This window comes from Maylandia zebra, linkage group LG4 (genome assembly GCF_041146795.1).
Source record: "Maylandia zebra isolate NMK-2024a linkage group LG4, Mzebra_GT3a, whole genome shotgun sequence".
Classification (NCBI taxonomy): domain Eukaryota; kingdom Metazoa; phylum Chordata; class Actinopteri; order Cichliformes; family Cichlidae; genus Maylandia; species Maylandia zebra.
Genome location: NC_135170.1, coordinates 27,791,931 through 27,816,971, shown reverse-complemented (window position 1 = coordinate 27,816,971; position 25,041 = coordinate 27,791,931). Strand labels below are relative to the sequence as shown.

At 38.0% G+C, this 25,041-nt stretch overlaps 1 protein-coding gene and 1 long non-coding RNA gene across 4 annotated transcripts in view; one reads left to right on the top strand and one right to left on the bottom strand.

Moving 5' to 3' along the window:
* LOC143418395 (uncharacterized) overlaps positions 1-25,041 on the bottom strand; it is a 105,503-nt gene that overhangs the window by 59,794 nt on the left and 20,668 nt on the right. Inside the window, exon 3 of the long non-coding RNA XR_013098390.1 lies at positions 14,818-14,989. This is a non-coding gene — a long non-coding RNA (uncharacterized LOC143418395). The remainder of the gene's footprint in view (positions 1-14,817; positions 14,990-25,041) is intronic.
* zfand2a (zinc finger, AN1-type domain 2A) lies at positions 6,821-14,235 on the top strand. Of its 3 annotated transcripts, none has more exons than XM_012919445.4 (10): positions 6,822-7,002; positions 7,541-7,638; positions 7,732-7,826; positions 8,860-8,991; positions 9,074-9,225; positions 9,362-9,490; positions 9,601-9,676; positions 9,783-9,859; positions 13,633-13,763; positions 13,911-14,235. In XM_012919445.4, exons 2-9 carry the CDS (start codon positions 7,584-7,586, stop codon positions 13,742-13,744), a joined length of 828 nt encoding a protein of 275 aa, XP_012774899.1. In that variant the 5' UTR covers positions 6,822-7,002; positions 7,541-7,583; the 3' UTR covers positions 13,745-13,763; positions 13,911-14,235. The 3 variants fall into 3 exon arrangements, with proteins under 3 accessions (XP_023008307.1, XP_012774899.1, XP_004552280.1); XM_004552223.5 differs by having other exon boundaries at positions 6,823-7,002; positions 13,633-13,717; XM_023152539.2 differs by lacking the exons at positions 9,362-9,490; positions 9,601-9,676; positions 9,783-9,859; positions 13,633-13,763; positions 13,911-14,235 and having other exon boundaries at positions 6,821-7,002; positions 9,074-9,229.

Here is a 25,041-nt window from a genome sequence, read left to right as displayed (position 1 = left end):
ACCTTCTGCCTACACGCTGTGCAGGTAAACTGCTCAAGAGCCGCATCCCCAAACTTTGACAACTAATCAAAGTATTAAATAAAAAACTGCGGATAAAGTTGAGTGGAGGCCACAGACATGTAGCTATTTTTTAACCGTCCAATATTAACTAGTTGCTAGGCTTGTTCACTTTACAAGCCAACTTGGAAGTGATGGCAGGATTGCCATTAATCCCTCGCTGTTTCCTCGCTGCAGAGCTGGTAGAGAGAGCGGTGACTGTACTCTGCAGCCCGGCCATCTGCTTCTGTACAAAAAAATACAAAAAAAAACAACAACCCCAGAGATATTCACTAGAACTACACTGGGGATAAACAAGGCGAAAAAAATACATTTTGAAGCTCAATATGAGCTTTTCAAATGTTTGCTCGACAAACTTTAGCTGCATGTTTTAAGACTGCTCATGCTCTACAAAGGATTTTTGAAAAATTTGCTTGCTGTTATTATTGTGTTTCTCATCAAGCTGGTATTTTCTCCATGAATACAATCATGCTCACACATTCTATGTGGTTTACTTTGTTACAAGCCTTCCTCTCACACAGTTTATACACTTACACACTATGGATCCATACATTTCTAAACCTACAGGCCACCTTGACCCCACATCAGAGCTCCACCAAAACCCCGTCTCAAGGGACGCGTTAGTGGTGGATAATAAGACCTGCTGTGCCCTCTAGTGGCTGGTCACTTTCAGTTGTTTGGCAAAAGGTAGGTAGTGGACAGACACACAAAAATAATAAAGACACCTTTGAAGAGGTTCACTATATCTAGATAAATCCCACAAAATAAAACAAATACCACAGATGGGTGCAATTTAATCTGAAACACATTCCTCACCATGTCACTGACCTATGATCTCTTAATAAGCCCACAGCTCGAAATGTCAAAAGCACACAAGTTTGACAACGCTGACTTTTTAAATAGCTTTTTATTAAATATTGATGGCCTGAATTTAGGTGAAGACGTTTCATCAGATTTTGAGTGAAGAATAGAGATTTAAGACTTTTTCTTTTCTTTAGATGTACTTTTGTATTACTCAAATCCTCTATTGAGTTGTTGCTGTAATCCTCTAATACAACTGATAATCTAACTGCATCCTGAACAATAGCAGAAGAAGAGGAGGTTTGAGTCCACAATGTGTGAGGAAGGGATGTGTGCAGAGCACCAGGTGTTTTCAGAGTAGTGCCATCTGGCCTCAGCTTTGGCAGCTTATGAGGCAGGTGCTGTAGAACAGCAGAGATATTTAAGCTGTGTAACTGCTTCTGTCAGTACCCTGTGATCCACTCGCCTACTACACAAACATCTCAGTGGGGAAATATTTCTACTGATGTCACTTAGATCGCTTCCTTTATTGATTCTTTTATAAATAATTATGCTGTAATTATGAAGGATCTCAAATACACACAACATTTTTAAATATTTGTGTAAATCATTAAAGTACTGGAGATATTTGGTCAGTCATTCGAACTACAGAAGCTTTAAATGCAGTAAAATATAGGCTGCTGTTATCATGCGAATGTCTTTTTTAGTGTAACTTCTTTGTCTTTGTGTTGGAAATTTGAATCATTAAAGAAATGACTGGATTTCTGAGTCATTATGACCATATAAACAAAAAAACATTGCATTTGCAAAGTGTAACTGTTGTGTCAGGAATTGTGGATCTCCCTTAACCCAGAGAGTGCCAGCTTGTGGAAGAATCCTGCTGCCATCATCTGGTGAAACCTGCAAAGACACCACTTAGTGGGGAATTAAACCAACAGGGTTTCTGCTCTGATAAATTAACATTTTAAGCCATCATTTTGCGCAAGATTTAAACTGTGTGCCATCTAAAACAATGCTAAAGTCTATTTCACTACATTATGCTCACTCATTATAGGGAACAGTCCAAACTAAAATTTAGGAATCCATTCCTGGCAAATTATCAGAAGATTGGATGATTGGTCCTGGATTTAAATATTTAATGTCGATTGGAATTATTATTATATGGCTCTATAAAACTTTTTAATAAAACTGAATTACACACATTTTCATGAACTGCATTACTTTCAAGGAGTCTTTTGGGGTTGAATATTTCAAAAGATAGAGAGCACTAAAATATTTTTCTGGCTGACAAATCATATCTGTGATGATCAATTTGCCAGGGAGACACTTAACTGTAATTCCAGGACCACAAAATGGCATGTATTATGAATCCTATTCAGTCTAAATCAAGTTAGCTAAAACCAAACAATAGTAAAATTGAGAATTTTAGCCAAACCTTGAATACAGCACATAATTAACACCAAAGTATGGATGATTGTTATTCCCTGTTGGAGTTTTTTTTTCTTCCTATCTCAAAAGGCTTATTATAAAAAAGCTGTGAAACATCATATGAAACACAAAATCCTTTTTAATAGTCTTCTTCCTTTTCTTCTTCTGCTTCTTCTTCTTCTTCTTCTTCTTCTTCTTTTGGCTGCTTTCATTAAGGAGACACAGCAAATCATCTTTCTGCATTGCATGCTAACCCTAGCATCTTCCTCTGTCACACCAACCCTCTGCATGTCCTTCACTACATCCATGCATCTTCTGTGTGGTCTCCCTCTGTTTCCTCTGCCTGGCAGCTCTGTCTTAACATCCTTTGTCCTATGTATCCACTATCCCTCTATTCCATGTCCGAACCATCACAGCCTTGCCTCTTTGTCTCCAAACCTCTTACCCTAGCAGGTCCTGTGATATACTCATTTCTAATGTCCTTTTCGGTCACTCCCAATGAGAATCTGAGCATTTCAACTCTGCTACTTCCAACTCCGCCTCCTGTCTTTATGTTAGTGCTACCATCTCCAAACCATACATTATACAGGGTTTCAATTTACTTTACCAGTCACAGTCCCGACATTTAAAGTACTCTCACCTCCACACTCTTGCTTTTCCTTTTCTCCCCCTGATGCCAAACACACCTTCTCCCTTTTCTAACATTAGCACAGTTTCCACTGACATCCTGTTGGTCAATAGGCCTCACTATGTCTCATTACCATCTCACAAACCTTTCCTTCTATTCTTACTACTTATACCCAGGCATTCATCTACATCCACTCCACCCTACCTGCTCTCTTTTCTTCACATCTCTGGTGCACTGTTTTTTGGTTTGGTATGATATAAGTTATTTAAAATCACCCACCTTCTCTGTTTCTAGTCCTTGCATCTTTACTGTACTCTGTTCTACTGAGGTTCATTTCTCTTCTCTCCAAAGCATACCTCCACTCTCAAGGCTCTCTTTCACCTGTTCCTTACTGTATGAGTAGCTGTCAGCACACATCGTAGTCCATGGAAAGTTCTACCTGATCTCATCTGTCAACCTATCCATCACCACTGCAAACAAGAAAGGGCTTAGAGCTGAACCCTGATGTAATTGCACCTGTACGTTTAGCACATCTGTCACTCCTACCACATACATTACCACTATCTTGTTATCCTCATACATGCCCTGGATAACTCTCACTCTTGACTTCCCCACTCAGTACCAGTTCTTGTCTCAGTACTCTATCCTATGCTTTCTCTAGATCCACAAAGACACAGTGCAACTCCTTCTGACCATTTCTATATTTCTCCAGTGTCTGTTATGTATGGGCCTCAGGGGTCAAGCCCCACCCAATAAAGTCCTCATGTCTTTTCAGCTGAATTCTACTCATACACTAATAAGTTGCACTAATTTGTACAATTTGGCAATGAAAAACTTAAACACGACAAAAAAGTTATTGCACTGGAACCTCAGTTTAATTATTTGGTTCAAAGTAGTCCATCTTTATCTTTAAGCACCCTAACCTGCTGCACAGCTTTTCCAGTCAATACAAGTCCTGTTCTCGTTCCTTATTGTCCAGCCTTACATAAAACTCAGTGCAAGCCTTTTTTTTCTTTGCCTTTGTCACAACTCTTAACATATGCCTGGACTCCAAGTACTCCTGTCTACCTTATTTAACACCCTAACTGTCCCACCTTTTCTTTGTCAATCTGTGTTGCCAATTATCCATCCATTCATCCATTAATAAACCAACGAAAACACATGACATACACTGCATTCAGTATCAACAAAGTCAAACAAGGGGATCAAAAATTAAACAAAAGTGTCACATTTCTTTTAAAAAACTCTGTACCTTCAAAAGGTTTGGATCCAAGACCTCAAATACGACTTAATGACAGGAACTGGATAATATGCTGATAATCCTTAACATCTAGTATCAAACCCATTGCTCTCCTATTTCAAGTTTCTTAACATAACCCACTCCACTGGAAAAATCCACTCTTTATGGATAAAATTTACAGTGCTTTAATGAATATGTTTTGGACTTGTGAAGATGTAAGGATGTGTCCCTTTTCTAGAAAACAAGTTTGGTCTTTAACAACAAAGATTTGCAGAATGCTGCTGCAGTACAAAATGTAAAACTTGATTATTTACTGATGACTTGGAACAATCTCAGAAGTCTGTTTCCTTCTTCCCTCACAGCCTGCAGGAAGAAGATATCCTGAGATGCATACAGAAGAGTAACAAATTACTCTTTTCAGCCTAGATTTAACCTGCAGATAAGGAAGAGAAATAATGAGAGACATTCTGCTTTTTCACACTAAATGAACTCCTACTAAACATACAACCAATATAAATTTGACTTCATGTCATTAAACAGTTTTGTCTGAAATATCTGGAAAGGTATTAAACTCAGGAGAAATGGTCTTGTAAATAATATAGTCCTATAAAGATCCTCGTTACACCCTTTCTTACTTCTGACTTCTATTGACCTTGTCTGTGAATAAAAGCAATGAAACTCAACAAACACCTATATACAGTTGAAAGGCTCTGGAAAAGCCCAGAAGGTGAAACTCAATTTTAGACTATTATGTCGAATTTATGATAATGATTCACTCTTACGCGTCACTTCAACTGATGAATAGGAGCCAGACAAAGGGAACTGTAGTGAGAAATTAATTAAGATACAACCCTTTTTTCAAGGACAATTAGCTGGCAGGGACTGTGAAGTGTTGGAAGTACATACAAGGCTGGGGAAAGAAATAGCCCCTGACAAGTAAAGTGTTCTTGACTGCATCGCTTGCCTGAAAAAAAATAATGTGCTTCAGAAAATGAAAATGCTGAAGAGATGTTAAGTGTCATTATGTTTCTCTGCACTCAAGAGAGGAACACATGGGAGTCTTTTGTTCAATGCTAGCCAGAGCTACAGGGAACCTGAGAAGCGGGTGTTCTTACACACAGATGTGAAGAATGCTTGATAGATTATTATTTAGGTCCCTTTTTTTTCAACTGCATTACATTTTGCTGGGGTTCATAATATCAATATTAAGGTGGTTATTATTCAAGCAAACTTTAAGCCACCACTATTATTACTAAGCTGGCTTACAGTGTCCTTATTCTCTGTGGAGCAGTTACACATTGTGACCACTATGGGTCGGTGTGAACAAGATAACATCCTGCAATGTATGAGAACTCCAACTACTCTACACACAGCACTAATGTGATTGTTAAAGGTTTTCATTGTTTTTCTTCGCTCAGTGTCTATTTAGGTTATAGCTCTATGAGCTGAATAAACAAAGTATGGCAAGATATACTTTGTTCATCACAGTTTGGGAAATATTTTAAAACCACAAACTAATTTTTCACTCCTCTTAAATAATGTTTTAGATGTAGAGTTTGCACTGGTCTCCACATCATAAAATCATAATTCAAACAGGTTACACATGTTTTTGTGACTTGTAGGCAACAGCTTTTCAGGTTAAATGTTTCAAAATAAAAGTAACCTGGTTCTCCGGCTGATATAAATGTGGTGATCAGTTTGCCAGAGATCCTAGTGATTCCAGGAACAAATTACAAGTATTTTCAACTCTTTTTAACTCTTTCTTCTTTTTTAAAAAATTAAGGGGAAAAGCAGACAAACTGATACAGGACACAATCAAATTCAAAGTATCCCATTTGTTACATTAAGTAGAGCTTCTGAAGGTTGTTTCATATTGTTAAAAAGCTGTGAAAATGTCTCAGGGAAGAGATTGGTAGGCACAGTCAAGATCCAAGTTGGGCTTTTCTTAAGACCAAAAAAATAAAATAAAATAAAAGAGCAAAAGCCTTCAATAGGATTGTTACTGGTACAGTTCATAGAAATAGGCTATGCAGAATACTGTAATGAATGACTTTGTATGCTTATAGCTGTTTATTTTATAATTATATGACACTAGTGTTACCATTCAGTTAGTGTATATGTTGGTACAAAGCCATTAGAATTTCATGATAAATCACAGTGTAACTTTTTCATTTATTATTACGTTTCTTTCTTTTGAAGATTGTTCATTTTTACGAGAGTAAATGCAAATATATAAAACGCTCATGTTGCCATGTCTGCCAGGTAGATACTGTAGTATGCTATGACACAATCTGATACTGTGCTTTGTCTTTGTTTCACTCACAGCCTGTGGTTTCACCTACTTAAAAAATATTTTTAAGAATGTCACACCACTTCCTGTGAAATAAAAAAAAAACTGTCAGAATAGAGCAGTGTTTGTATACCCCTGTTTAAAATAATAAAAACAATAATAATCTCATTTAACTTTCTTAAAAAAATAATAAAATCTACCAATTTCTTTGTAGCAGCTACATGGCGTCCAGATAAATGACAGTCATCATGAGTAGTGAGTAAAACTGTGGATCCTTCCAGACATTTCATCTGTGATTCAGCTCTAGGAAACTACACCCAGGATGACGTGTTTCTCTGACGTAGAGTACGTCCTGACGTGGGAGGAGCGTGCGTGACACATCAAAATTCGACGAAAACAGCCAGCTGAGCATAACAGCACGCAGATGTCGGTGCTAAGGGATCACCCGTGAAACTATTACCAAGAAGGACCGACAAAGTCAGAATTAAGGTGGATGAGTTAAGATAACGTTATTGCCTCCTACAGTAGCACAGCAGAGCGACAGGAAAACGGAATCTGGTGAGTGAAATTTAGACCAACGCTAAGGTTAACTGTCAGATTCACCTTGCTAGCTTTGTTAGCTAAGCAAACAGCTAAGCAAACATAAACATGAACAAAACAGCTGTCTTTTAAACATGTTTACTACGCCTTTTTTTGAGGTCTAGTCTAAAACAAATGCAGCTAATTTGTTTGGTTTCACCTGTTCGACGTTTACAGACAGTTTCATACTGGCTTATTTGTTAGCTCTATTTAAGTGCTAAGTAGTTGTGTTATTATATCAAGCAAGCGTTAATAGCGTCAGCTGAAAATATTTTATAATTCTGATTCAATATCGGACATTTTTTTTTCCCTTTGCTGTCACAAGATCGCAACCAGCTTGAGAGAAACTTGGTTATGTAACTAAACTAATCGTTTAAGTTAGCTTAGCTTCTGGCTAGCAATTTAGCAATCTCATCGTAGATCAGGGACTCGTAACCATATGTTATCACAATAAAAACATTAGCTGGCGTACAGAAAGACCAGTCTTACCGTGAGATGTTCCCTTCTCTTCCTTTAGGTTTGAAATTCACAGGATATTGCTTCAAAAGTAGCTTTAAGAGATGGAGTTCCCAGATTTAGGAGAGCACTGCTCTGAGAAGACCTGCAAACGTTTAGGTGAGTTTAAAGCGCACAGTCATGTTCCCTCCATTGTTTACGTTTCGAGGCTTGGTTGGAACTTTAATAATAATAACTTTGTCGACAATACAGATTTTCTGCCTATGAGATGTGATGCTTGTCAAGAGATATTCTGCAAGGATCACATAACCTATGCAAATCACAAATGCACATCATCCTACAAAAAGGTAAGCGATACCTAAAGTACAGATTTACTGCTTTGTTGAAAATGTTTTATTATTATTTAGTTACAACATCCTTATAAATTTCATTAAAGTCAACATTGCTGTTTAAAGTATGTAATTACTGGGCAAGAATACACAAGATTAGAGAAATGATCATTTAAAAATCCTTTAGTTTTAAATGTCCCTGATTTTCAGGTATTTCAACCTAATATTAGAGTCTAAGAAAAATGTATATTTTAGCATTTATTTGCATCATGATAAATGCTGTTCATGCTTTTCACATTTTTGTTCTTATTGTGGCTGCAATTGATGTTATGTTTACAGTTAGTGAGAGAGGTTGTGGTAACTGTTGTGGCCTTAGCAGGGCCTGCTGTAGTTTTCCTGTGTGTGTTTTACCCTCATTCACCTGCATTAGGTGCTGCTCTTTGCAGCCGACTCCACACAGTAATCAGGTTAGGGAGTACTTTAGATGAGGGAGGGAGTAGCTCAGTGTTTGTCTGTCTACTCCTCCTCTGTGGAGGGGAGAGTGCTTTGATTTTTTTAATCTTTGCGTCTAGAGTTTTGTTGTTTTGTTTTCTTTCAGCTTGTCTATCTCTGAGTTTAATTAGTAATAAAGTCTTAAAATTTATAGGAAATTCTGCCTCCTTGTCTCCTTTTCCACTAGGTGTTTTTGTTGTTTCTGCCAGGTGACTGTAACAAATTCCTGAATGAAAAGGAGGCAGGATCCAGGCAAAAAAAAGGCTAAAAGACAGGGAAAATCTGATTTCACCCTCAACAACAAACAAATAAATAAATAAATACAAACAAAAATATTGCCAAAAAATGAAATAAACTCTCCACATAGCAACAATAAGCACCTACCATGCTGTCAGGACACTGGCTCTGACTCCAGGGCTCTCCTCCCCCTCAGTTTAAGCAGTTACTGAAGTGAAATGCAAAAGTAGACACAGTAATCTACTGGACTGTTTTGGTGTTCTGTAATCATGTTTCCTTTTTAAATAATATTTTCTTTTTTTTCTTATATTTGTCCCTGTAGGATATCCAGGTACCAGTATGCCCTTTGTGTGACACTCCCATTCCTGTCAAGAGAGGAGAGATGCCTGACATTAAAGTTGGTGAACACATTGATCGGGACTGTAAATCCGACCCCGCACAAAGAAAGAGAAAGGTTAGTATAACACTGATTTGTGTTTTACCCAGCAGCCAGTTAGAATCCACAAAGTAATAACTGACGATGTTTTCTTTTTCAGATTTTCACAAATAAATGCTCGAAAGGAGGCTGTAAGCAGAAGGAGATGATAAGAGTTACCTGTGACCAGTGTCGTTTAAATTACTGTCTTAAACACCGTCACCCACTAGACCACGATTGTAAGACTGACGGGAAACCTCTGTCCAAATCTGGGTGAGTACCGTTGAACTGTTCATCGATAATGCTGTTCTTTCATCTGAAATCTGACAGTGTGGACCTTTGAACTGATTTTTTTCCCCTTGTTGTTGTTGTGTTTTTTGTTTGGTTTTTTTAATTGCTGATGTCTCAGACATGCTGCTTTAATGAGGACCCAAGGTACTTCCTCCACATCTGCCTCTACTTCCAGTTCTTCTAGTTCAGGAAACACAAGACCTGTTTCTAATGGTCTGAATGCAAATAGCAGAAGTCACAGCACTGGGTGAGTGTTTTTAGCTCGTATTGAATTTAAAGGTGTCAGAGAAAATGGGGAATGTTTGTAATTTAAGATTTGTTTTTTTGTTTTTATTTATGCACAATTTTGTTTTTTAGCTCTGCCCAGCGAATTTCTACTTCAGTTTCAGCTCAGAATGTTATACCACCATCAGCATCATTTCAGGCCGGCCTGGTATGTATATTGTTTACACAGCATGATGCCATTAATTTAAAAAAAAAAAAAAAAAAAAAAGTTTGGTCAATGTAAACATAGGTGTGGTGCTGTGCTCTCATTGCAGACAGAAGAACAGGCTTTACAAAGAGCTTTGGAGATGTCTTTGGCTGATTCAAGGCAGACAGTTGCGCCAGCACTTAGGTGAGTATGTTTTTCTCCGAATGCCAAAATTGTTCACCCCCCTTGAAGCCACTCATGTCTGTGCTGGTGTGAATGGAGGAGTGTTTTTCTCACTGACATTCAGCTTAAAAGTGCTGCTTCTTAGAAAGTCATTGAGAGCAACAATGAAAGGGAAGGCAAACGGAGAAAATTAAGTGTTAAACAATGTTAATGAATCAGACTGAATCAGCAAACACAAGTGCTCTTATGGTACCATGGCTATCAGGTTGTATTGTTTTTTTGCATTTGATGAGAAGGAAATGAACCTCATGTGACGTTCCTCAAGGAGTGGTCAAATTAAAAAATCCAAAGTTTTCTAGCAGTTGAATTTGTATTTGAATAAAACAATCATCAAGAGCCTTACTAGCATATATGGTTTGGACAGAAAGACAAGAGGCAGAGCTGAAGATACTAAGATTTTTCTTTGGGAGTAGTGAGACTGGGCATGATTAGAAATTAGTACATCAGAGGGGCAGCTGAGGTTGGGCAGTTTGAAGACTGGGTTAGTGAGGCAAGGCTGAGATGGTCTGGATAAAGTACAGAGTGTGGATATATTGGACAAAGGTTGTTAAATGTGGAGCTGCCAGACAGTATGAAAAGAGGAACACCAAAGAGGATGTAGTGGAGTTGGACATGCAGAGGGTTGGCAGGGCTCTAGACTAACTTTTTGACATGGGCGCACCGGTACGCCTAACTTTAAAAATTTAGGCGTACCGGCACAAAAGTTAGGCGCACTCAAATTTTTCAACCGCATCGCTTAACACCGCAGTTTTACATGTGCACTTTCTTTGGGGGGGGAAATCTATACAGACAATATTAATTTCTAAATTATTAACTAACAAACTTGTGCTTAAAGTGCTTTGTCAATATTGTAGAAAATGTTAAACTTAATCATCATCTTCTCCTCTGACGACCTGTTTGCTGCTGTCTGCTGCTGAAAGGCCGTGGGGAGAGGGGACGCTTGGGCAGTGCATTTATTGCAGCATATAATGTGTTTTCTGGATACACTGTGCTTTTTCAGCATTCAAATATTGATGGCACCGTGTCAGAGCACTGGCTATGAATTTCAGATAGATCAGGCCTTAACTTAACAAAAAAGTTATCAATAGTTCTTTTCATCTTTTCTTATTACCCACAGCTACATCCACTTCTCTCAGGCCTAGGCTGCTCACTAGGGCTGAGTATCATCACTGATTTCTATAATCCATTCAATTCCGGTTCTCAAAGTCCTGATTTGATTCAATTTAGCCTCAGACAGTCAGAAATATTATAATTCTGATCATTTATCAGTACTGATACACATGAGACTTCATCAGAATTGTGAAAATCACCGCAGATGCCTTTGTGTGAAAGTATCTGAGAATAAAACACAGGAGATTTTCCTGGTCTGGCTTTTTATAGCAGATAACCTTAAAAATATTCTGCAATATTCTGCAATTTTGCATAATTTTAAGAAATTTAAATTTCTTCAGTATTGAACAGCAGAAATTAGGCTTTCTTGTCCGAGGTCATTTAAGTGAAAAAAGAAAAAGCGCTGTAAACAACGCTAGACTGGTGGGTAATAAGCGAATGAATAATGCAGAAAACAGATTTGAGACGGGAAACTGTTCCTGAAGTACAGAGAGAGAGAGAGCTGTGCAGGAAGTGTGATTTTTATCGTGGTGGAAGCAAAACAGCAAAAGTCAGAGGGAATTCATGACGACATTGATCAAATGTGAAGCGCAGTTTGCTGCTTCTTTTGCTGCTGGCTCGGTGAATTTTGGTTGGAGAGAGGCAAAACCTGCAGCTCAGAATCAGCGCAAAAAGACACAGCGCGGACCCGAAGAATCGCTAAGCTCCGACAGCGTGTCCGTGTTCGGGCCGTCGGGTGAGAAAGCCGAGAAAGACGAAGCTGATTCTGATGTGTTGGGTCCGCTCCGTGTTTAGGTCTTTGTGTGGAATCCATTAATGAATTGATATCGCTTTATTCAAGCTACTCACCTCTCTCTTCCACCTGCACTTTCAACTGGACCACGGCCAATCAGAGAGGTCCCGCCCCTGACTATCTCTGATTGGTTTAGTCCTTGATAGGGGCATAATGTGTGTCGGTTGTTGACCACACGGAGAGTTACAGAGATTTTTTTTTTTTGTTACCAGAACAGTTGGTCACACCTGTGCGACCAAATATTTATTTTTAGTCGCACCACTGAAAAATTTGGTCGCATTTGCGACCAAATTGGTCGCACTCTAGAGCCCTGGTTGGTGTGACAGAGGAAGATGCTAGGGATGGGGTGAGATGGAGGCAGATGATCTGCTGTGGCAGCTCCTAAAGGGAGCAGCCAAAAGTAGTAGTTGTCTATTTTCACACATAAATTCAAAAGTCCTTTCTTACATGTAGGTCAGAGCGGCAGAGAGTCGGCTTCAGCTGTGTTTAATTACTTGAAATACCTTGGTTTGGGTAAAGGTACTGCCTGACTCGAGCAGGCAGACAGGAAACATGATGACCACTCACTGACTGTGAACCAACCAGATAATTGACAAATTTATTCAGTCGAACATAACACTGACTCGGTATGCGCAAGCTGCCAAATTGAAAACTGTTTAATGCCTGATCTAAATGTGTCGGACATGCCGTGTCTAGGAAAGTTCAGGTAAATGTGTAAAAGCAGCTTTTGAGTGTCAGATATGTTGAGAGGGGACTATTATTTTATCCTCTAATATCGCTGTTGCATTATCCTCTATGGGGTTTAAATATTTTATAACACTCATATCTATGTGCATTATGGAAATATTATTCCACTTGGAAACATTTTTCCAGTAGCAGATAGCCTGTGAGACGCACACAGTGTGGCTGAGATGTGCTTCTCATACATCTCTTGACTTTCAGTCCTCCAATCAACTCGGTAATAGAAAGCAATAATATCTAATGTCATATCTTAACCATAGAGATGGTTTATTAGATTTAATAAAGGAGGAAACGTGCTCTGCAGTTTTTCCTTTTATCTTACATGGTGTGAACATATTTAAAAATTTTGTTTTGACAGTTTTCCTGGAATTGCTAAAGGAAACTGAATCCTCAGCTTTGCTTGCTGCAAGTTTATTCCCCTAAACAAGCGGTCTTAATTGACAGAGACAGTTTCACCACACGGCCAATCATTAGCTTCTTCACACTTATGATAGGAAACTCCAAAACAGCTATTTAGCAGACCTGATGTTTATAAAATGTAATGTATGGTGGTGTAAATTATATACACAAGTGATGCTTCACTAATGCATGACTCACTACAACATGATGCAGGATGTTTCATAAACTCATGTAAAATTCATGGTGCTATGACGCGTTATGGAGTTGCTGACCTTTTTTATGGGCTTGGTTCAGATCAGCAGAGTAGCAGTGAATTTTAAGTCCATAACAAAAACTGCATAATGTGTTTATGCAAACATTGACTTTTTTTTTTTTTCTTTGTCTTTGGGGGAGGTCAATTTTGGTGCCCAGCAAAAATGTTTTCTTTCCATCAAGGAAAAATCACGTGGACTTTGATTTAGTTTTAAAAATGGATAGAAATAAAAAGATAAAATCTTTAACTGCATCTTTGCGTGTGGACTGAATGTCCATGTTGAGCCAGGAAAATCAGCTTCATATAATAATTATATTCTTCATTTATTTATTTATTTATTTTTTCCTTTCCTTCTTTTGAACAAATTTCTCTCAGTCCTTCCAATGTGGTTTTTTTTTTTTTTTTCTCCCCACTAACATTTTCTTGTTTGTGTCTCAGCCCTCAGGAGCAGGAGGATCTGGCTCTCGCTCAGGCTCTCGCTGCCAGTGAAGAAGAATACAGACGCCAACAGCAGAGACAACAGGTACCAGGAAAGCTTATCCGTCAGTAGCATGCTAACAAGAACGCATGTAGGTACACTGTTGTCACAGCAACCCTTCCTTTTTAAACAGTCTTTTTGGTAGAAGATGAGACCAAATTGCTTTTTAATACATTTTTTGTCATGTGACGTGTACAAGTGCGGTGAATCTTTGTAACTTTGTTTTCTCTTTGCTTAGGGAAGAGACTCCAAACAGTCCACCTGCAGCCTTTCTTAATCTCAGATCACCATTTTAGACTTCAAGCTGTGCTAATTATTTCCTAGAAACTGCACATGTGAGGTGTCACTTTCCGGGATCAGTGATTCTTCAGTGGCACATACTCGCTCTTGGAAGTTGCTGTCACATTACCGCCTTCTACAATATAAGCACATATACTTTCCAGCAGAATCTGTCATTTTTACAAATGATTTGCTCTGTAAATATTTTATATGGCTATCATGATGAATCCATTATATTAAAATGTATGATTATTGAATAAATTATGTCAAAGACGCACCCTGAACCCTCGAGTTTGTCAGTTAATTCAGATTTACACTTGCACTTGGAAAAGATGGGCTCTTATTTGGTCTAATCTGTAAGTCCATTTGAATCCATTAGTGATTTGGAATTGTCAAGTGATCTATAAAGCCTTTTAGCTGTTGAGGGTAGAGTTTGTTAAATTTGGGTCAGGTTTACTAATTATGAAGTACTATGCAGAAGTCTTAAGGGATTCCTTTTTTCTTTATATATTGAAAATGGGGAAGTGGTGGCAGCAATTTATTGAAATGTCTGCAAATGTGCATGTAAATACAATTTTAAAAGGTGAAAACTGAGTATGTTAAGATTGAAAATGAGTATTTGGTTTCTCAGGTAAGCTTTCTTGTCATTTGTAAATAATGTTATAATGTGCCATTGTGTGTTGTTTTCTAGGTGTGCTTTTACTGCATTGTCATACTGAAAAATGAAGACTCTGCCAAACACTTTCCAAATGGTTTTCCATGGTCAATGAAAATCTGCCTGTATTTTTCTACTTTCATAAACACTTACTGGCTGAAGTGCAGCCCCAACCCTCCACTATGTTTTACAAATGGTTGTAGATACTCACTGTTCTACCGCTCTCCTGACCACCTCTGTACATGTTAATGGTGATTTGAACCAAAAATTGGATTGTTGGCCCTACGACAGACTGGCGACCTGTCTGGGGTGTACCCTGCCTCTCGCCTTGTGGTAGCTGGGATAGGCTTCAGCTCCAATCTTAGCCTTTTCACCCTGTTTCACTTCATTAAGAAGATAAGAAGAGAAAAAAAAGTTAAAGAGAAGTTACAGAGAATTTTATTACCACAAGCAATTAAGGACTTTATTTTACAATGCTTTGACCTTCAGACCTTCAGCAGCCATAATAAAGGTCTAATGCAAACCATGGTGAAAATGCGTGCAAATAATTAACAGCATGCTGGTCTTGGCTGCTCTGTATTTTACATAAGAAGTTAAAGCAAGCATTAATTTAATCATTATGTTTAAAAGTGTAATGTTCTTTGTGAACAATGGCTAGATAAGGTTGGATGAATAAAAATATGTGGACAGCAGTGTAATTAGCAGCGTATAATAAATGCACTTTTCACTGCTGCTGCACTATCAGGGTAGCCTGCTGTACCTGAGATTATCCCTCTTTGAGCAACGTAAATTGGGATGTGGGAAATTTTGTTGACAAATCTTTAAAATACAGATATAAGAATGGAACTGGTTACACTGGTTATTATACTCTTTTACTTATAGCAATTATTCAGGTATTGTACAGCAGAGGGCAGTAAGGCATCATAAATGGTGCTCATTTTCTTTCCATAGGAGGCTGATTATTATCCCACAACTGTTAGTCAGAAACAAACTCTTTATTTTTGAGAAAACTTTTTTTAAACTATTTTAATGTTTTTTTGTTGTTTGTTTATTTTTTTCCTTTGCTGCCATTTACATGAACAGTCAGGATAAAAAAAAAGCTCACTAAGCTTTTCAGTTTATGTGGCAGCAGATGAAGTGTTGGAGAGTGTTGTGATATTAGCTGCCCAAAGCAATTTACATAATAATATTTAATAAGCATGGCTGAAGGGCGAACAGCTGCTGGACATGACCTCTTTAACCTACTGCGTTTACCATGTGTCACAAAACTATAATTATTATTATTACAGTGAAATGGTTACTCAGTCATTTCACACTTTGCACGATGCACTAGATATCTATGCATGCATCACTTACATCGTGCAGTGATTTAATCCCTTATAGATCGTAATTGTAATTTCAGCTATCTGCAAACAGCCAATTGTGGTTATTCAAAGCATGCTTTGCTGTTAAAAACACTGGATGATTTTTTTTTTAAATTTTGTAGCCACTAGAAGGTCTGATCAGTTGTAAGATCTTGCCGCATAAATTTACATATTCATTAGGAAAGTCATTTTCCTTAAGCTAATGTAGATGCTAACAGCTGTACAGGATTTGGGGCACACATTAAAACCTACATTTTATGCACAACATTAATTTAATCAATTAATTTATTGTAAGGAATACCAAATTGTTACTATTTGAAATATTCCAGTCAACCTTATTAGCCAACAGTAATGTAATTTTTGCATTTAATTGCAATAAATCCATGTGTCCAGTCTTCTCCACTGGAAGTTCTTTTTATACCAGAGAAATGCAAACAAGCTAAGCATTTTTTTCCCTCTCCAGACTTATTATTAAACATTATTAGTGAGTATCTCTACATAAGCCACAAAGGAGAAGGGCACAAATTGCTTCATATTAAATGTAGATGGTTGCATAACACTGTCAAACATAATTGTGTTTCCCTGATAGCAGTCTCAGTGGCCTTGGTGGAAACGACTTTCATAATTATGAAAAGGAGAGATTCTACTTGCGTCATTGTAAATAGTTTTATAAGTGGAAACTGAAGACAGGCTGTTCCCTAGATTGTCAGACTTGTTAAGTAAGGTGATTGGGATATCTAACAACTAAAGCAGACAAACCTTCTCACATTCCTCTACTTTCTTGATAACTGGTGAGTAAAATTTGAAGTGAAAAGAGGGAAAGCAGAAAACCCAATGTTAAAAAATAGAAATCTCACTGGGATTTTCTTAAAGGTCATTTCTCTAGGTGTGGAAAACATTCAGACTTTGACAGGTTTACAATAGCAGCTTTTCGTCTCTCCTTGCCCTTGTCTCTCCTGGTTTGACTCCAGGTCACAATGAAGGTTTCTGAGGCGTACACTTTATGCACCTGGGCTCTCAGACACGACAGCATCCATCAAGAGAGCCAAAACAAATTATGTTGTTAATCTCGGTAATAAATGGAGACATGATCTCGTTTGTGTTGTTGATTCAGGGGAAGTTTTGAGATTTTTGCTGGAGTGCTGCTGTGTCTGTTGCAGAGAAATTGACAAACTGTTTCTAGGTAAATGATAAAGATTATCTCTGTGGGGAGAAAATGAGTCAGCTCTGCTTGCCACGAAATGCGATCATGGATCAAGTGAGTGACTTTACAAGTGGTTCAGCATGCGTCAGTTTTACTAATCGTGTTTTGTCAGTAGCGCTGTTATTCTCTGTGTGTGTCCAAAATCAAGTAAATTAAAATTTAAAAGTAAAGATTCCCTTTCTTAAGTGAAAAACAAAAAATAACCATTCAGTTTGTTATCATAAATTCATAAAAGTTACATATATGCATTTCCCAATAACAGGAATATAATCATTTTAAACCAAAGGGTGTCTACAGGTAATAAGGATCACAGGAAGACCAAACACATGCATTTATAAGAGCTCATGTTGTTATGTATAGAGTGATGGAGCCATGCTTCCCAGCTGGAGTTTTATAGCCTAGGAGGAAAACATAAATCTGTAAGAGTCTCCAATTTCCCGGTATCACAAATGTTATTTCACAGCACAGCAGGAAAACAAGAAAACGGGCAAAAATGTGGCCTTGTTGTGTCAGTGCTAATGGAAAAGTTGTGAGATTAAGGGGTCAGAAAACCTTCTGCTGAAAAGTTCCAAACCTGCAAGGTGCTTCCACATGTATTTTTGAAATGCACATCTAATATAAGTAGGAAATTCAGGGTATTTATTTCTACATTATAACATTAGAATTTGTGCATATGTATATGTGTGTAAAACAGATTAACCAAAGCAAAGTGCTCTTTAGGATTTTGCTTCGGGAGCGGTTAGCATACTCTGAATTTTAAGGAACTTGCTTTTTCACTATACTTGAGTTGCTAGTTTACCAGCAGCACCAGCACCTGTGCAACTTGTTTAGCACAAAGAAACCATAAGCCCTGCACAGCTGACACAGTTGGCACAGTCACACACACTGCTAGCTGAATTGGCACAGTTGGTTATTCCCAGGACTCGAGCAGCAGAACAGAATAGCAGCTTCATATTTTTTATTTTCAAAACAGGAACAACAGTTCATGCTTTACTGAATATTTGTTCTCTGAGAACAACGTGTCATTGAGCAGAAAAACATTAATTTCAGCCATTAAACACCGGGAGCTAGAGGCTCACCAAGAGCTCTGAAGCTCAGTCAGAGTAATTTTATTCTAGGTATTAAGTACACTTGACACTCATTAAGGTTTGAAAGTGGGACGGTGGACAGAAAGAGCTCTGGCTGAGTGCTATTATTCTTTTCCACAGTGTAACATGTTTTGTCATTGAACAGATGAGTAGTGTGCAAGAATAAAGCCTGGCAGATACAAGCAGGGTGCAAAACACAACTTCATAATTAGAGCCAAGGGAGAATGCAAAAGCTTAAAATGTATTGTGACATGAAATGCAAATGTTCTTTAAAGCACCATGCAATCGTTTGGAAGTCGTCATACATAAAATTACATTTTTAAGCCCCTTTCAAACAAAATTATATGATGCCACTTTAAAAGATTTATAAAGCCAGTTTCTGGTTTCATTAGTCTGTTAAAGTGGCAGCGCTTTAATGACATATGTCACTCAAACATAGGTCATCTTTAAATTAAAGTTTTTACACAAAGAGCAGCAGCATAGACTCTACTTAGGTGTAACAACACTCAAAGGTCTTGCCACTATAAATACTGCCCCGCCCTTCACTCAGATTCACACACACACATACACACAGATATCTCCTTTCTGCAACAGGAATGACAATAATGCATCACAAACAAATGTTTCAGTCGTGTTACAAATTACAATCTGAGCTGAACTAATCTGAGAGACATGCACAGCTATTATCGTGTGCCTGTCTGTCAATGTGATGTCTTGCAGACCTATGGCATTTTGTTAAGCTAAATATAAGTGTTAACAGATCTGACCCAGTCATCTTGGTAGTGTGATTGCTGTCAGCTTGATGGAAAAAGACTATAAAATATAACAAAAGCACTCAATAGAATCTCAAAGCATAAAATATGGATGAGCATTAGTGGAAGATTGGTAAAAACTGCTGAGGCATTTCTGAGTGCTGCCAATTTTTCCACTTCAGCTCCCATTAATTGATATGCCTTCTTTTGTGCTATGGCTCTGTCCCTCTGTGTGTAATTATCTGTGCTTTTCATTTAACCCTTGTGTTGTCCTCGGGATTCCCATATACCTGTTTGCCATTCACCTAGGGGTCATTTCTGACCCGAGGACAACACAAGGGTTAACCAACACTTCATTCATATCTCAGTCAGTCCAAGGACCCAGGGGAGTGCCTGCCTTGACACTGCACTATGATCAATAAGAAGCCAGTCCAAGGAAGACAGCATGAGACGCTTGGGCACACTTTAATTTATATCTCAGAATAAATTGTTTTAGACAACGTATGCATGTTTTTCCACAAAGAAATAATTAAAGAATAACAGGAAGGTCTTTTGTAAGCTCTGACATTTTTGTACCTCTTACTTTGACTGATCATAGATTTGTTGAAGTCATAGTGTGGGACTGATCATTAAGTGTGAAGTCAAGCTTAAGATATCAATTGACCTACAACAGCAATTTCATGTTATTGGTTTTTAAAAAAAACAACTAACTATGCAGATACACTGCTTTGTCCTCATATGATAAATAAAATGCACCCTCTTTTTAGGGTTTATGTATCACAACATGAAAAGGTATCTGTTTTTTTATGTAGGACTTAAAATTTGGTAAATGTAACTTCAGGTGAACAACAAAGCATGACATATTAATGACATATTACAGCATGTCATTAAAAATCTTGCCAAATGTAAAAGCAGTGAAAATCTAAATTCATCTGTAAGTGTGAGCACCTCTATAAAAGCAGAGACTTTGGTAGTTTTGCTGGTCTGAAGCATTCAGGTGTGTGTTAGCACAATGTCAAGGAAGCAGGGCATCAGCACTGAACTGAAAGATGTGACTGTTGCTGCTCATCAATATGGGCACAGTTATAAAGCCATTTCTGAACAATTTGAAATCCATCATTCTGTAATGATAAAGGTTATTCACGAGTGCCAATTTTACCAGCAAATTTACCTTCAGATTGTCCAATACCCAAAGCTACATCTCAGACTCTACACGCCTCAGTTAGCATGATAGATGTTAAAGTTCATAACAGTGTTATGGCTTACTGAAAAAGTATGGCTTGTTTTGAATGGTTGCCAAGAGAAAGCCTCTTATCTTTAAAAAAAAAAAACAAAAACATGGCAGCATGGCTTAGGTTTGCAAAGTTGCACAAACTAGACTTCTGGAGAAATGTAATTTGGACAGAAGAGGCAAAGTGGAGATGCCTGGTTGTAATGCACAGCAACAGGACTATTTTTTTTTAATCTAACCTAATACATCTGATGAAAACCAAACTCAGCATATCAGAACAAACACCGTCAAACATGATGGTGGAGGGGTGACAACCTGGGCATCCTGAGTCAACCATAAACTCTCTGTGTACCAAAGTATTCTAGAGTCAGATGTCAGAGGTTTCACTGGAGTTGGGTCCTGCATCAGGTCAGTGATTTCAAAGACAGCAGCAGTAAATCTATGAAAGAATTAAGGTCATGCAAGAAAAAAAAAAGAAACGAGTGGGACAAAATTCTTCACAATGATGTAAGAGACTGATATAGTTAAACAGACAATGATTTCTTTAGCTTACTGCTACAATAAGCGATTCTTCAAGATGTTGAATCATGGAGTGTACTGAGTTTTTCCACACACTGGTTCTGCATTTTGGCTTCATTTTTGTTAAATATGGTGTAATATGTTATATGTTCTTGGTTATTTGAGGTGATATTTCCCTAATTTTAGAACCTGGTAAGTAGAGCAGGGCGATATGACCAAAAATATTTATCACGATATAGATTTGAAAATTTGCGATAACGATATAACTGACAATATAATTGACACTAGACAAAATACTTTACAACTCCACAATTTTATTAGTGCAAAAAAAAAAAAACATCAATGTATTTTCACTTAAACAAGCAGCTGTTTTTTGCATTAAAGTTATATAAAAACGTAACAGTGCAAATGCAAATTCCTTGCTGACAGTTTAACCAAAAGGCATTTCCAGTGGAAATTGGCCGACATATCCTCAGCATAACCATGTATAATATCCACAAAACCGAAAAAGAGGTTATACACACGCAATACGGTAATATTATGTTGAAGCACAGTACGTATCACTCCGCGAGGCTTCTGCCTACAATAGCAGTAATGCTCCGACAATCCATCAAGCGGTGCGGCTTCGTAGCTTTGCAAAGTCGTACTAAAACATTTGACAGATTTTCGAGCGCCGTGTATCACATAAAATCATTTCGAGGTCAGTAAACACAACCAGAATTCAAACATAAGGCACACGGGATTATAAGGGGCACTGTCGATTTTCGGAAAAATCAAAGGATTGATTTTAAGTGTGCCGTATTTTCCAAAAAACACGGTATTAACGGACGAAAGCTAAACCAGTTCCACACCACTGAAGTTGCAGCATTTTTACAAACCAATTCTGGTTCATCCGTTTTATTCAACGATCTGCTTTCGCCCTTGTCATTCTCCGTCGCCGAAGTGCCTTTTTCATGTGCGTATGAAAACAAAGGCACTGCACATGCGCGTTTTACCCATATTCTATCGCGATATTTCATTTTCTTGTCGTTGCCCAACATTATACCGGTATTACCGTGAACGGTATGATATGGCCCAGCCCTACTGGTAAGAACCAGATGATGTCAATGTTATTAAAAACATTTTATCTGGAGAACTCAACAATGGTACATCAGAATCAACACAAACAAATAAATAGATTAATTTCATTGACAGACCAATATGCCTACCTTTCTGGGGTAAACAGGAAATGTTTTTGCATTAATGAATTCTCATGCTAATACTCTAATGCAGGGGTCTCGAACTCCAGGCCTCGAGGGCCAGTGTCCTGCAGGTTTTAGATCTCACCCTGGGTCAACACACCTGAATCTAATGATGAGTTCATTACCAGGCCTCTGGAGAACTTCAAGACATGTTGAGGAGGTCATTTAGCCATTTAAATCAGCTGTGTTGGATTGATGACACATCTCAAAACTGCAGGACACGAGTTAGCTATGACATTACTAATTGAAATGTTTCACTTTGTAATATCACAAAAACCATATCTGAGTTATCTCATGGTCTTCTTTCCAGTGACAAAAGTTGGGTCTTCTTTTTCAATCAGCTTTCCATTGTTTGTTCTTGCTTCTTCAAGTGTTTTAATTATGTAGCAGCAGTCCTTTCATCATGACATCACAAGAGATGTGCATCTGTTGTTTTGATGATGTTTTGTTTGAAGTGGTGTCTCTAAGGCTAATGAATGTTTTCTCTCTTTGCTAATCAATTAAATCAGTCAGATTCTCCATGGAGCAGAAGGTTCAACATCATTGGGACTACTGGATTGAAAAAATAATGATCCTTTATCATTCATAACTGTACTCGCAGCAGGAACAAGCCACTACTGACTTCTCTCTTAAATCACACCAAAATCCACACAGTCATTTAGTGTCACCACATTAAGTTTGGATCACATCAAAGCTGAACTGGATGCTTGAATAAATAACAGTAGATGTGTTTACAGCACAGTGGTGAAAATTAGTTGTTTGTAATGCGACCAATTAGCCTGTTGCAAGTAAGTCAAACAATGGCTTGTTTTCACAGTCAGTTTGAACCCCATGGCGTGAACACAGCATGTAACATGGATCGATATCATTTTTTAAGATGCCAGTTTTTAGAAAGTAAACCTGGCAAAAGTTCAAACATTGTCACCTACAGAGACCTCAAGAAAAAAAAAGTCCCTTTGAAGGAGAAGCCTGTTCACAGAGCTTCAGCACAGCCTGACAGAAAAAGAACAAAAACCAAACACTTCTGCCAGATGCACAGTAAGACAAATGTGTTGCACTAAACAGTAAGTACAGATGAGACATCATTTGTACCGGTTTCTATGACAACAACAGGATATTCATATATAGTGTGTAGCTTAGACCTGGACTGACCTGTGGGAGCACTGCAATCCTTGCATTATTTCAGTCTGCAATCTACCCTCATTTTGTCACCGTGATTAGTCTTTTCATGAAGCAAGCAATTAGGACAGTCGGAAAGGAAATCTGTTCTGTTTCAATTTCTTTTCTCATCTCTAATTCCTCTGGCTCACAGTCCCAGAGCACACAGCAGAGTTGGTAAAACAACTTCTAGTGTTTGAACAGCTCAAACATAAAGGATTCACTGCAACACACTGTTTTCTTTAATGTACTTTACACAGCCCAAGTGTTGTTTGACGTTCACTTAAAAAGTACCAAAAGTACTTTCACAGTAAAAGGTAATTTATTCCATAAGCTTATTAGAGGACTAAAATTGTAGCTTGGCCAGCACTTTGAGCAAAATGCTAATGTCTCCTGGGAACACTCAGAACCAAACAGGAGACAATAACCAATCAGGTGAGAGACACAGACACAATAAAGTCAGCTCACGTGGCTGAGATTGTTTGGTATGCTTGTGGCTTCGGAAAGCCAAACCTTTCACTCGCTGTATTAATTTTAGTGTTTTTATTGTATGGTGGCTCTAGAGGTGGCGTTGTATTTTTTTATTATTAGTATTGATTTAATGGTTCTCCCATAACTCTTCCTGTAGTGAAGCTGAAAAGAGATGATTGCCAACAAATCCGTGACAGTGTCCTGTTTGTTTACCGAGTGCAGGCTGCCACTTACTTTAGAGTTAATATACTATCAGGTATTTCAGCTCTTTTTTTATCTTGCCATTTTATTTGCCATTTCAGAATTGATTTAATCTAGCCTCTCACTCTCTGTAGTGGTGGGCTGAGTGTTTGCCATTTCCTGATGGTGATATAGTTTGCTGTGCCACATTTTATTAGTGTGGTGTTTTGATGTATTTATCTTATGATTGGGTGGCTAGCTTCCCCGTCTGTATGTACTACGACATTCTAGTGCTCTACATTTCCTCTCTTTCTTAGACTCATTTTATCAATAATCAATTATGGCTGATAACCCACAGAGACTGCTATGGCCTCATTAATGAAGTGCCCATGGTAACATGGGGCATACTGACAAGCTACCATATTCACCATCTTAGTTAATGATGCTAGAATGAAAAGCCTAATGAACAACTGAGGCTGACCACTGACAGTCCTTAAGCCATGCTGGTAGCATTACATTAATATGAAATTTTACCATCAAAACAAAACAGAGAAAGTGGAAAAGGTGCTCCTTTTTAACATCTAAGAGTAATTTTTTTTTATTGTTGTTTTTTGCAATGCTGGAAACATTGCTCCAATTCTATTTTGGTCCATATTGGCATGCTAGCATCACATATTTGCTGCTGATTTGTTGGCATGAAGCTATATCTCCACCACATTCCAAACATGCTCTACAGAATGAATATCTCGTAATTCAATTCAATTCAATTTTATTTATACAGCGCCAAATCACAACAACAGTCACCTCAGTGCGCTTTATATTGTACAGTAGATCGTACAATAATAGATTCAGAGGAAACCTAACAATCACATGACCCCCTATGAGCAAGCACTTTGATGACAGTGGGAAGGAAAAACTCCTTTTTAACAGGAAGAAACCTCCGGCAGAAACAGGCTCAGGGAGGGGCGGGGCCATCTGCTGTGACCGGTTGGGGTGAGAGAAGGAAAACAGGATAAATGCTGTGGAAGAGAGACAGAGATTAATAGCAGGTATGATTGTATGATCGTAACTGTGGAGGACTTTACACAGTGAACATGTTCACATTCAAGAAACCAGTTTGAGATTATTTGAGCTTTAAGACGTGAAGTGTTACCTTGCTGAAAGCAGTCGTCAGAAAATGGATACATAGTGGTCGTAAATGTTCAGCAACAATACTCATGTGGTATT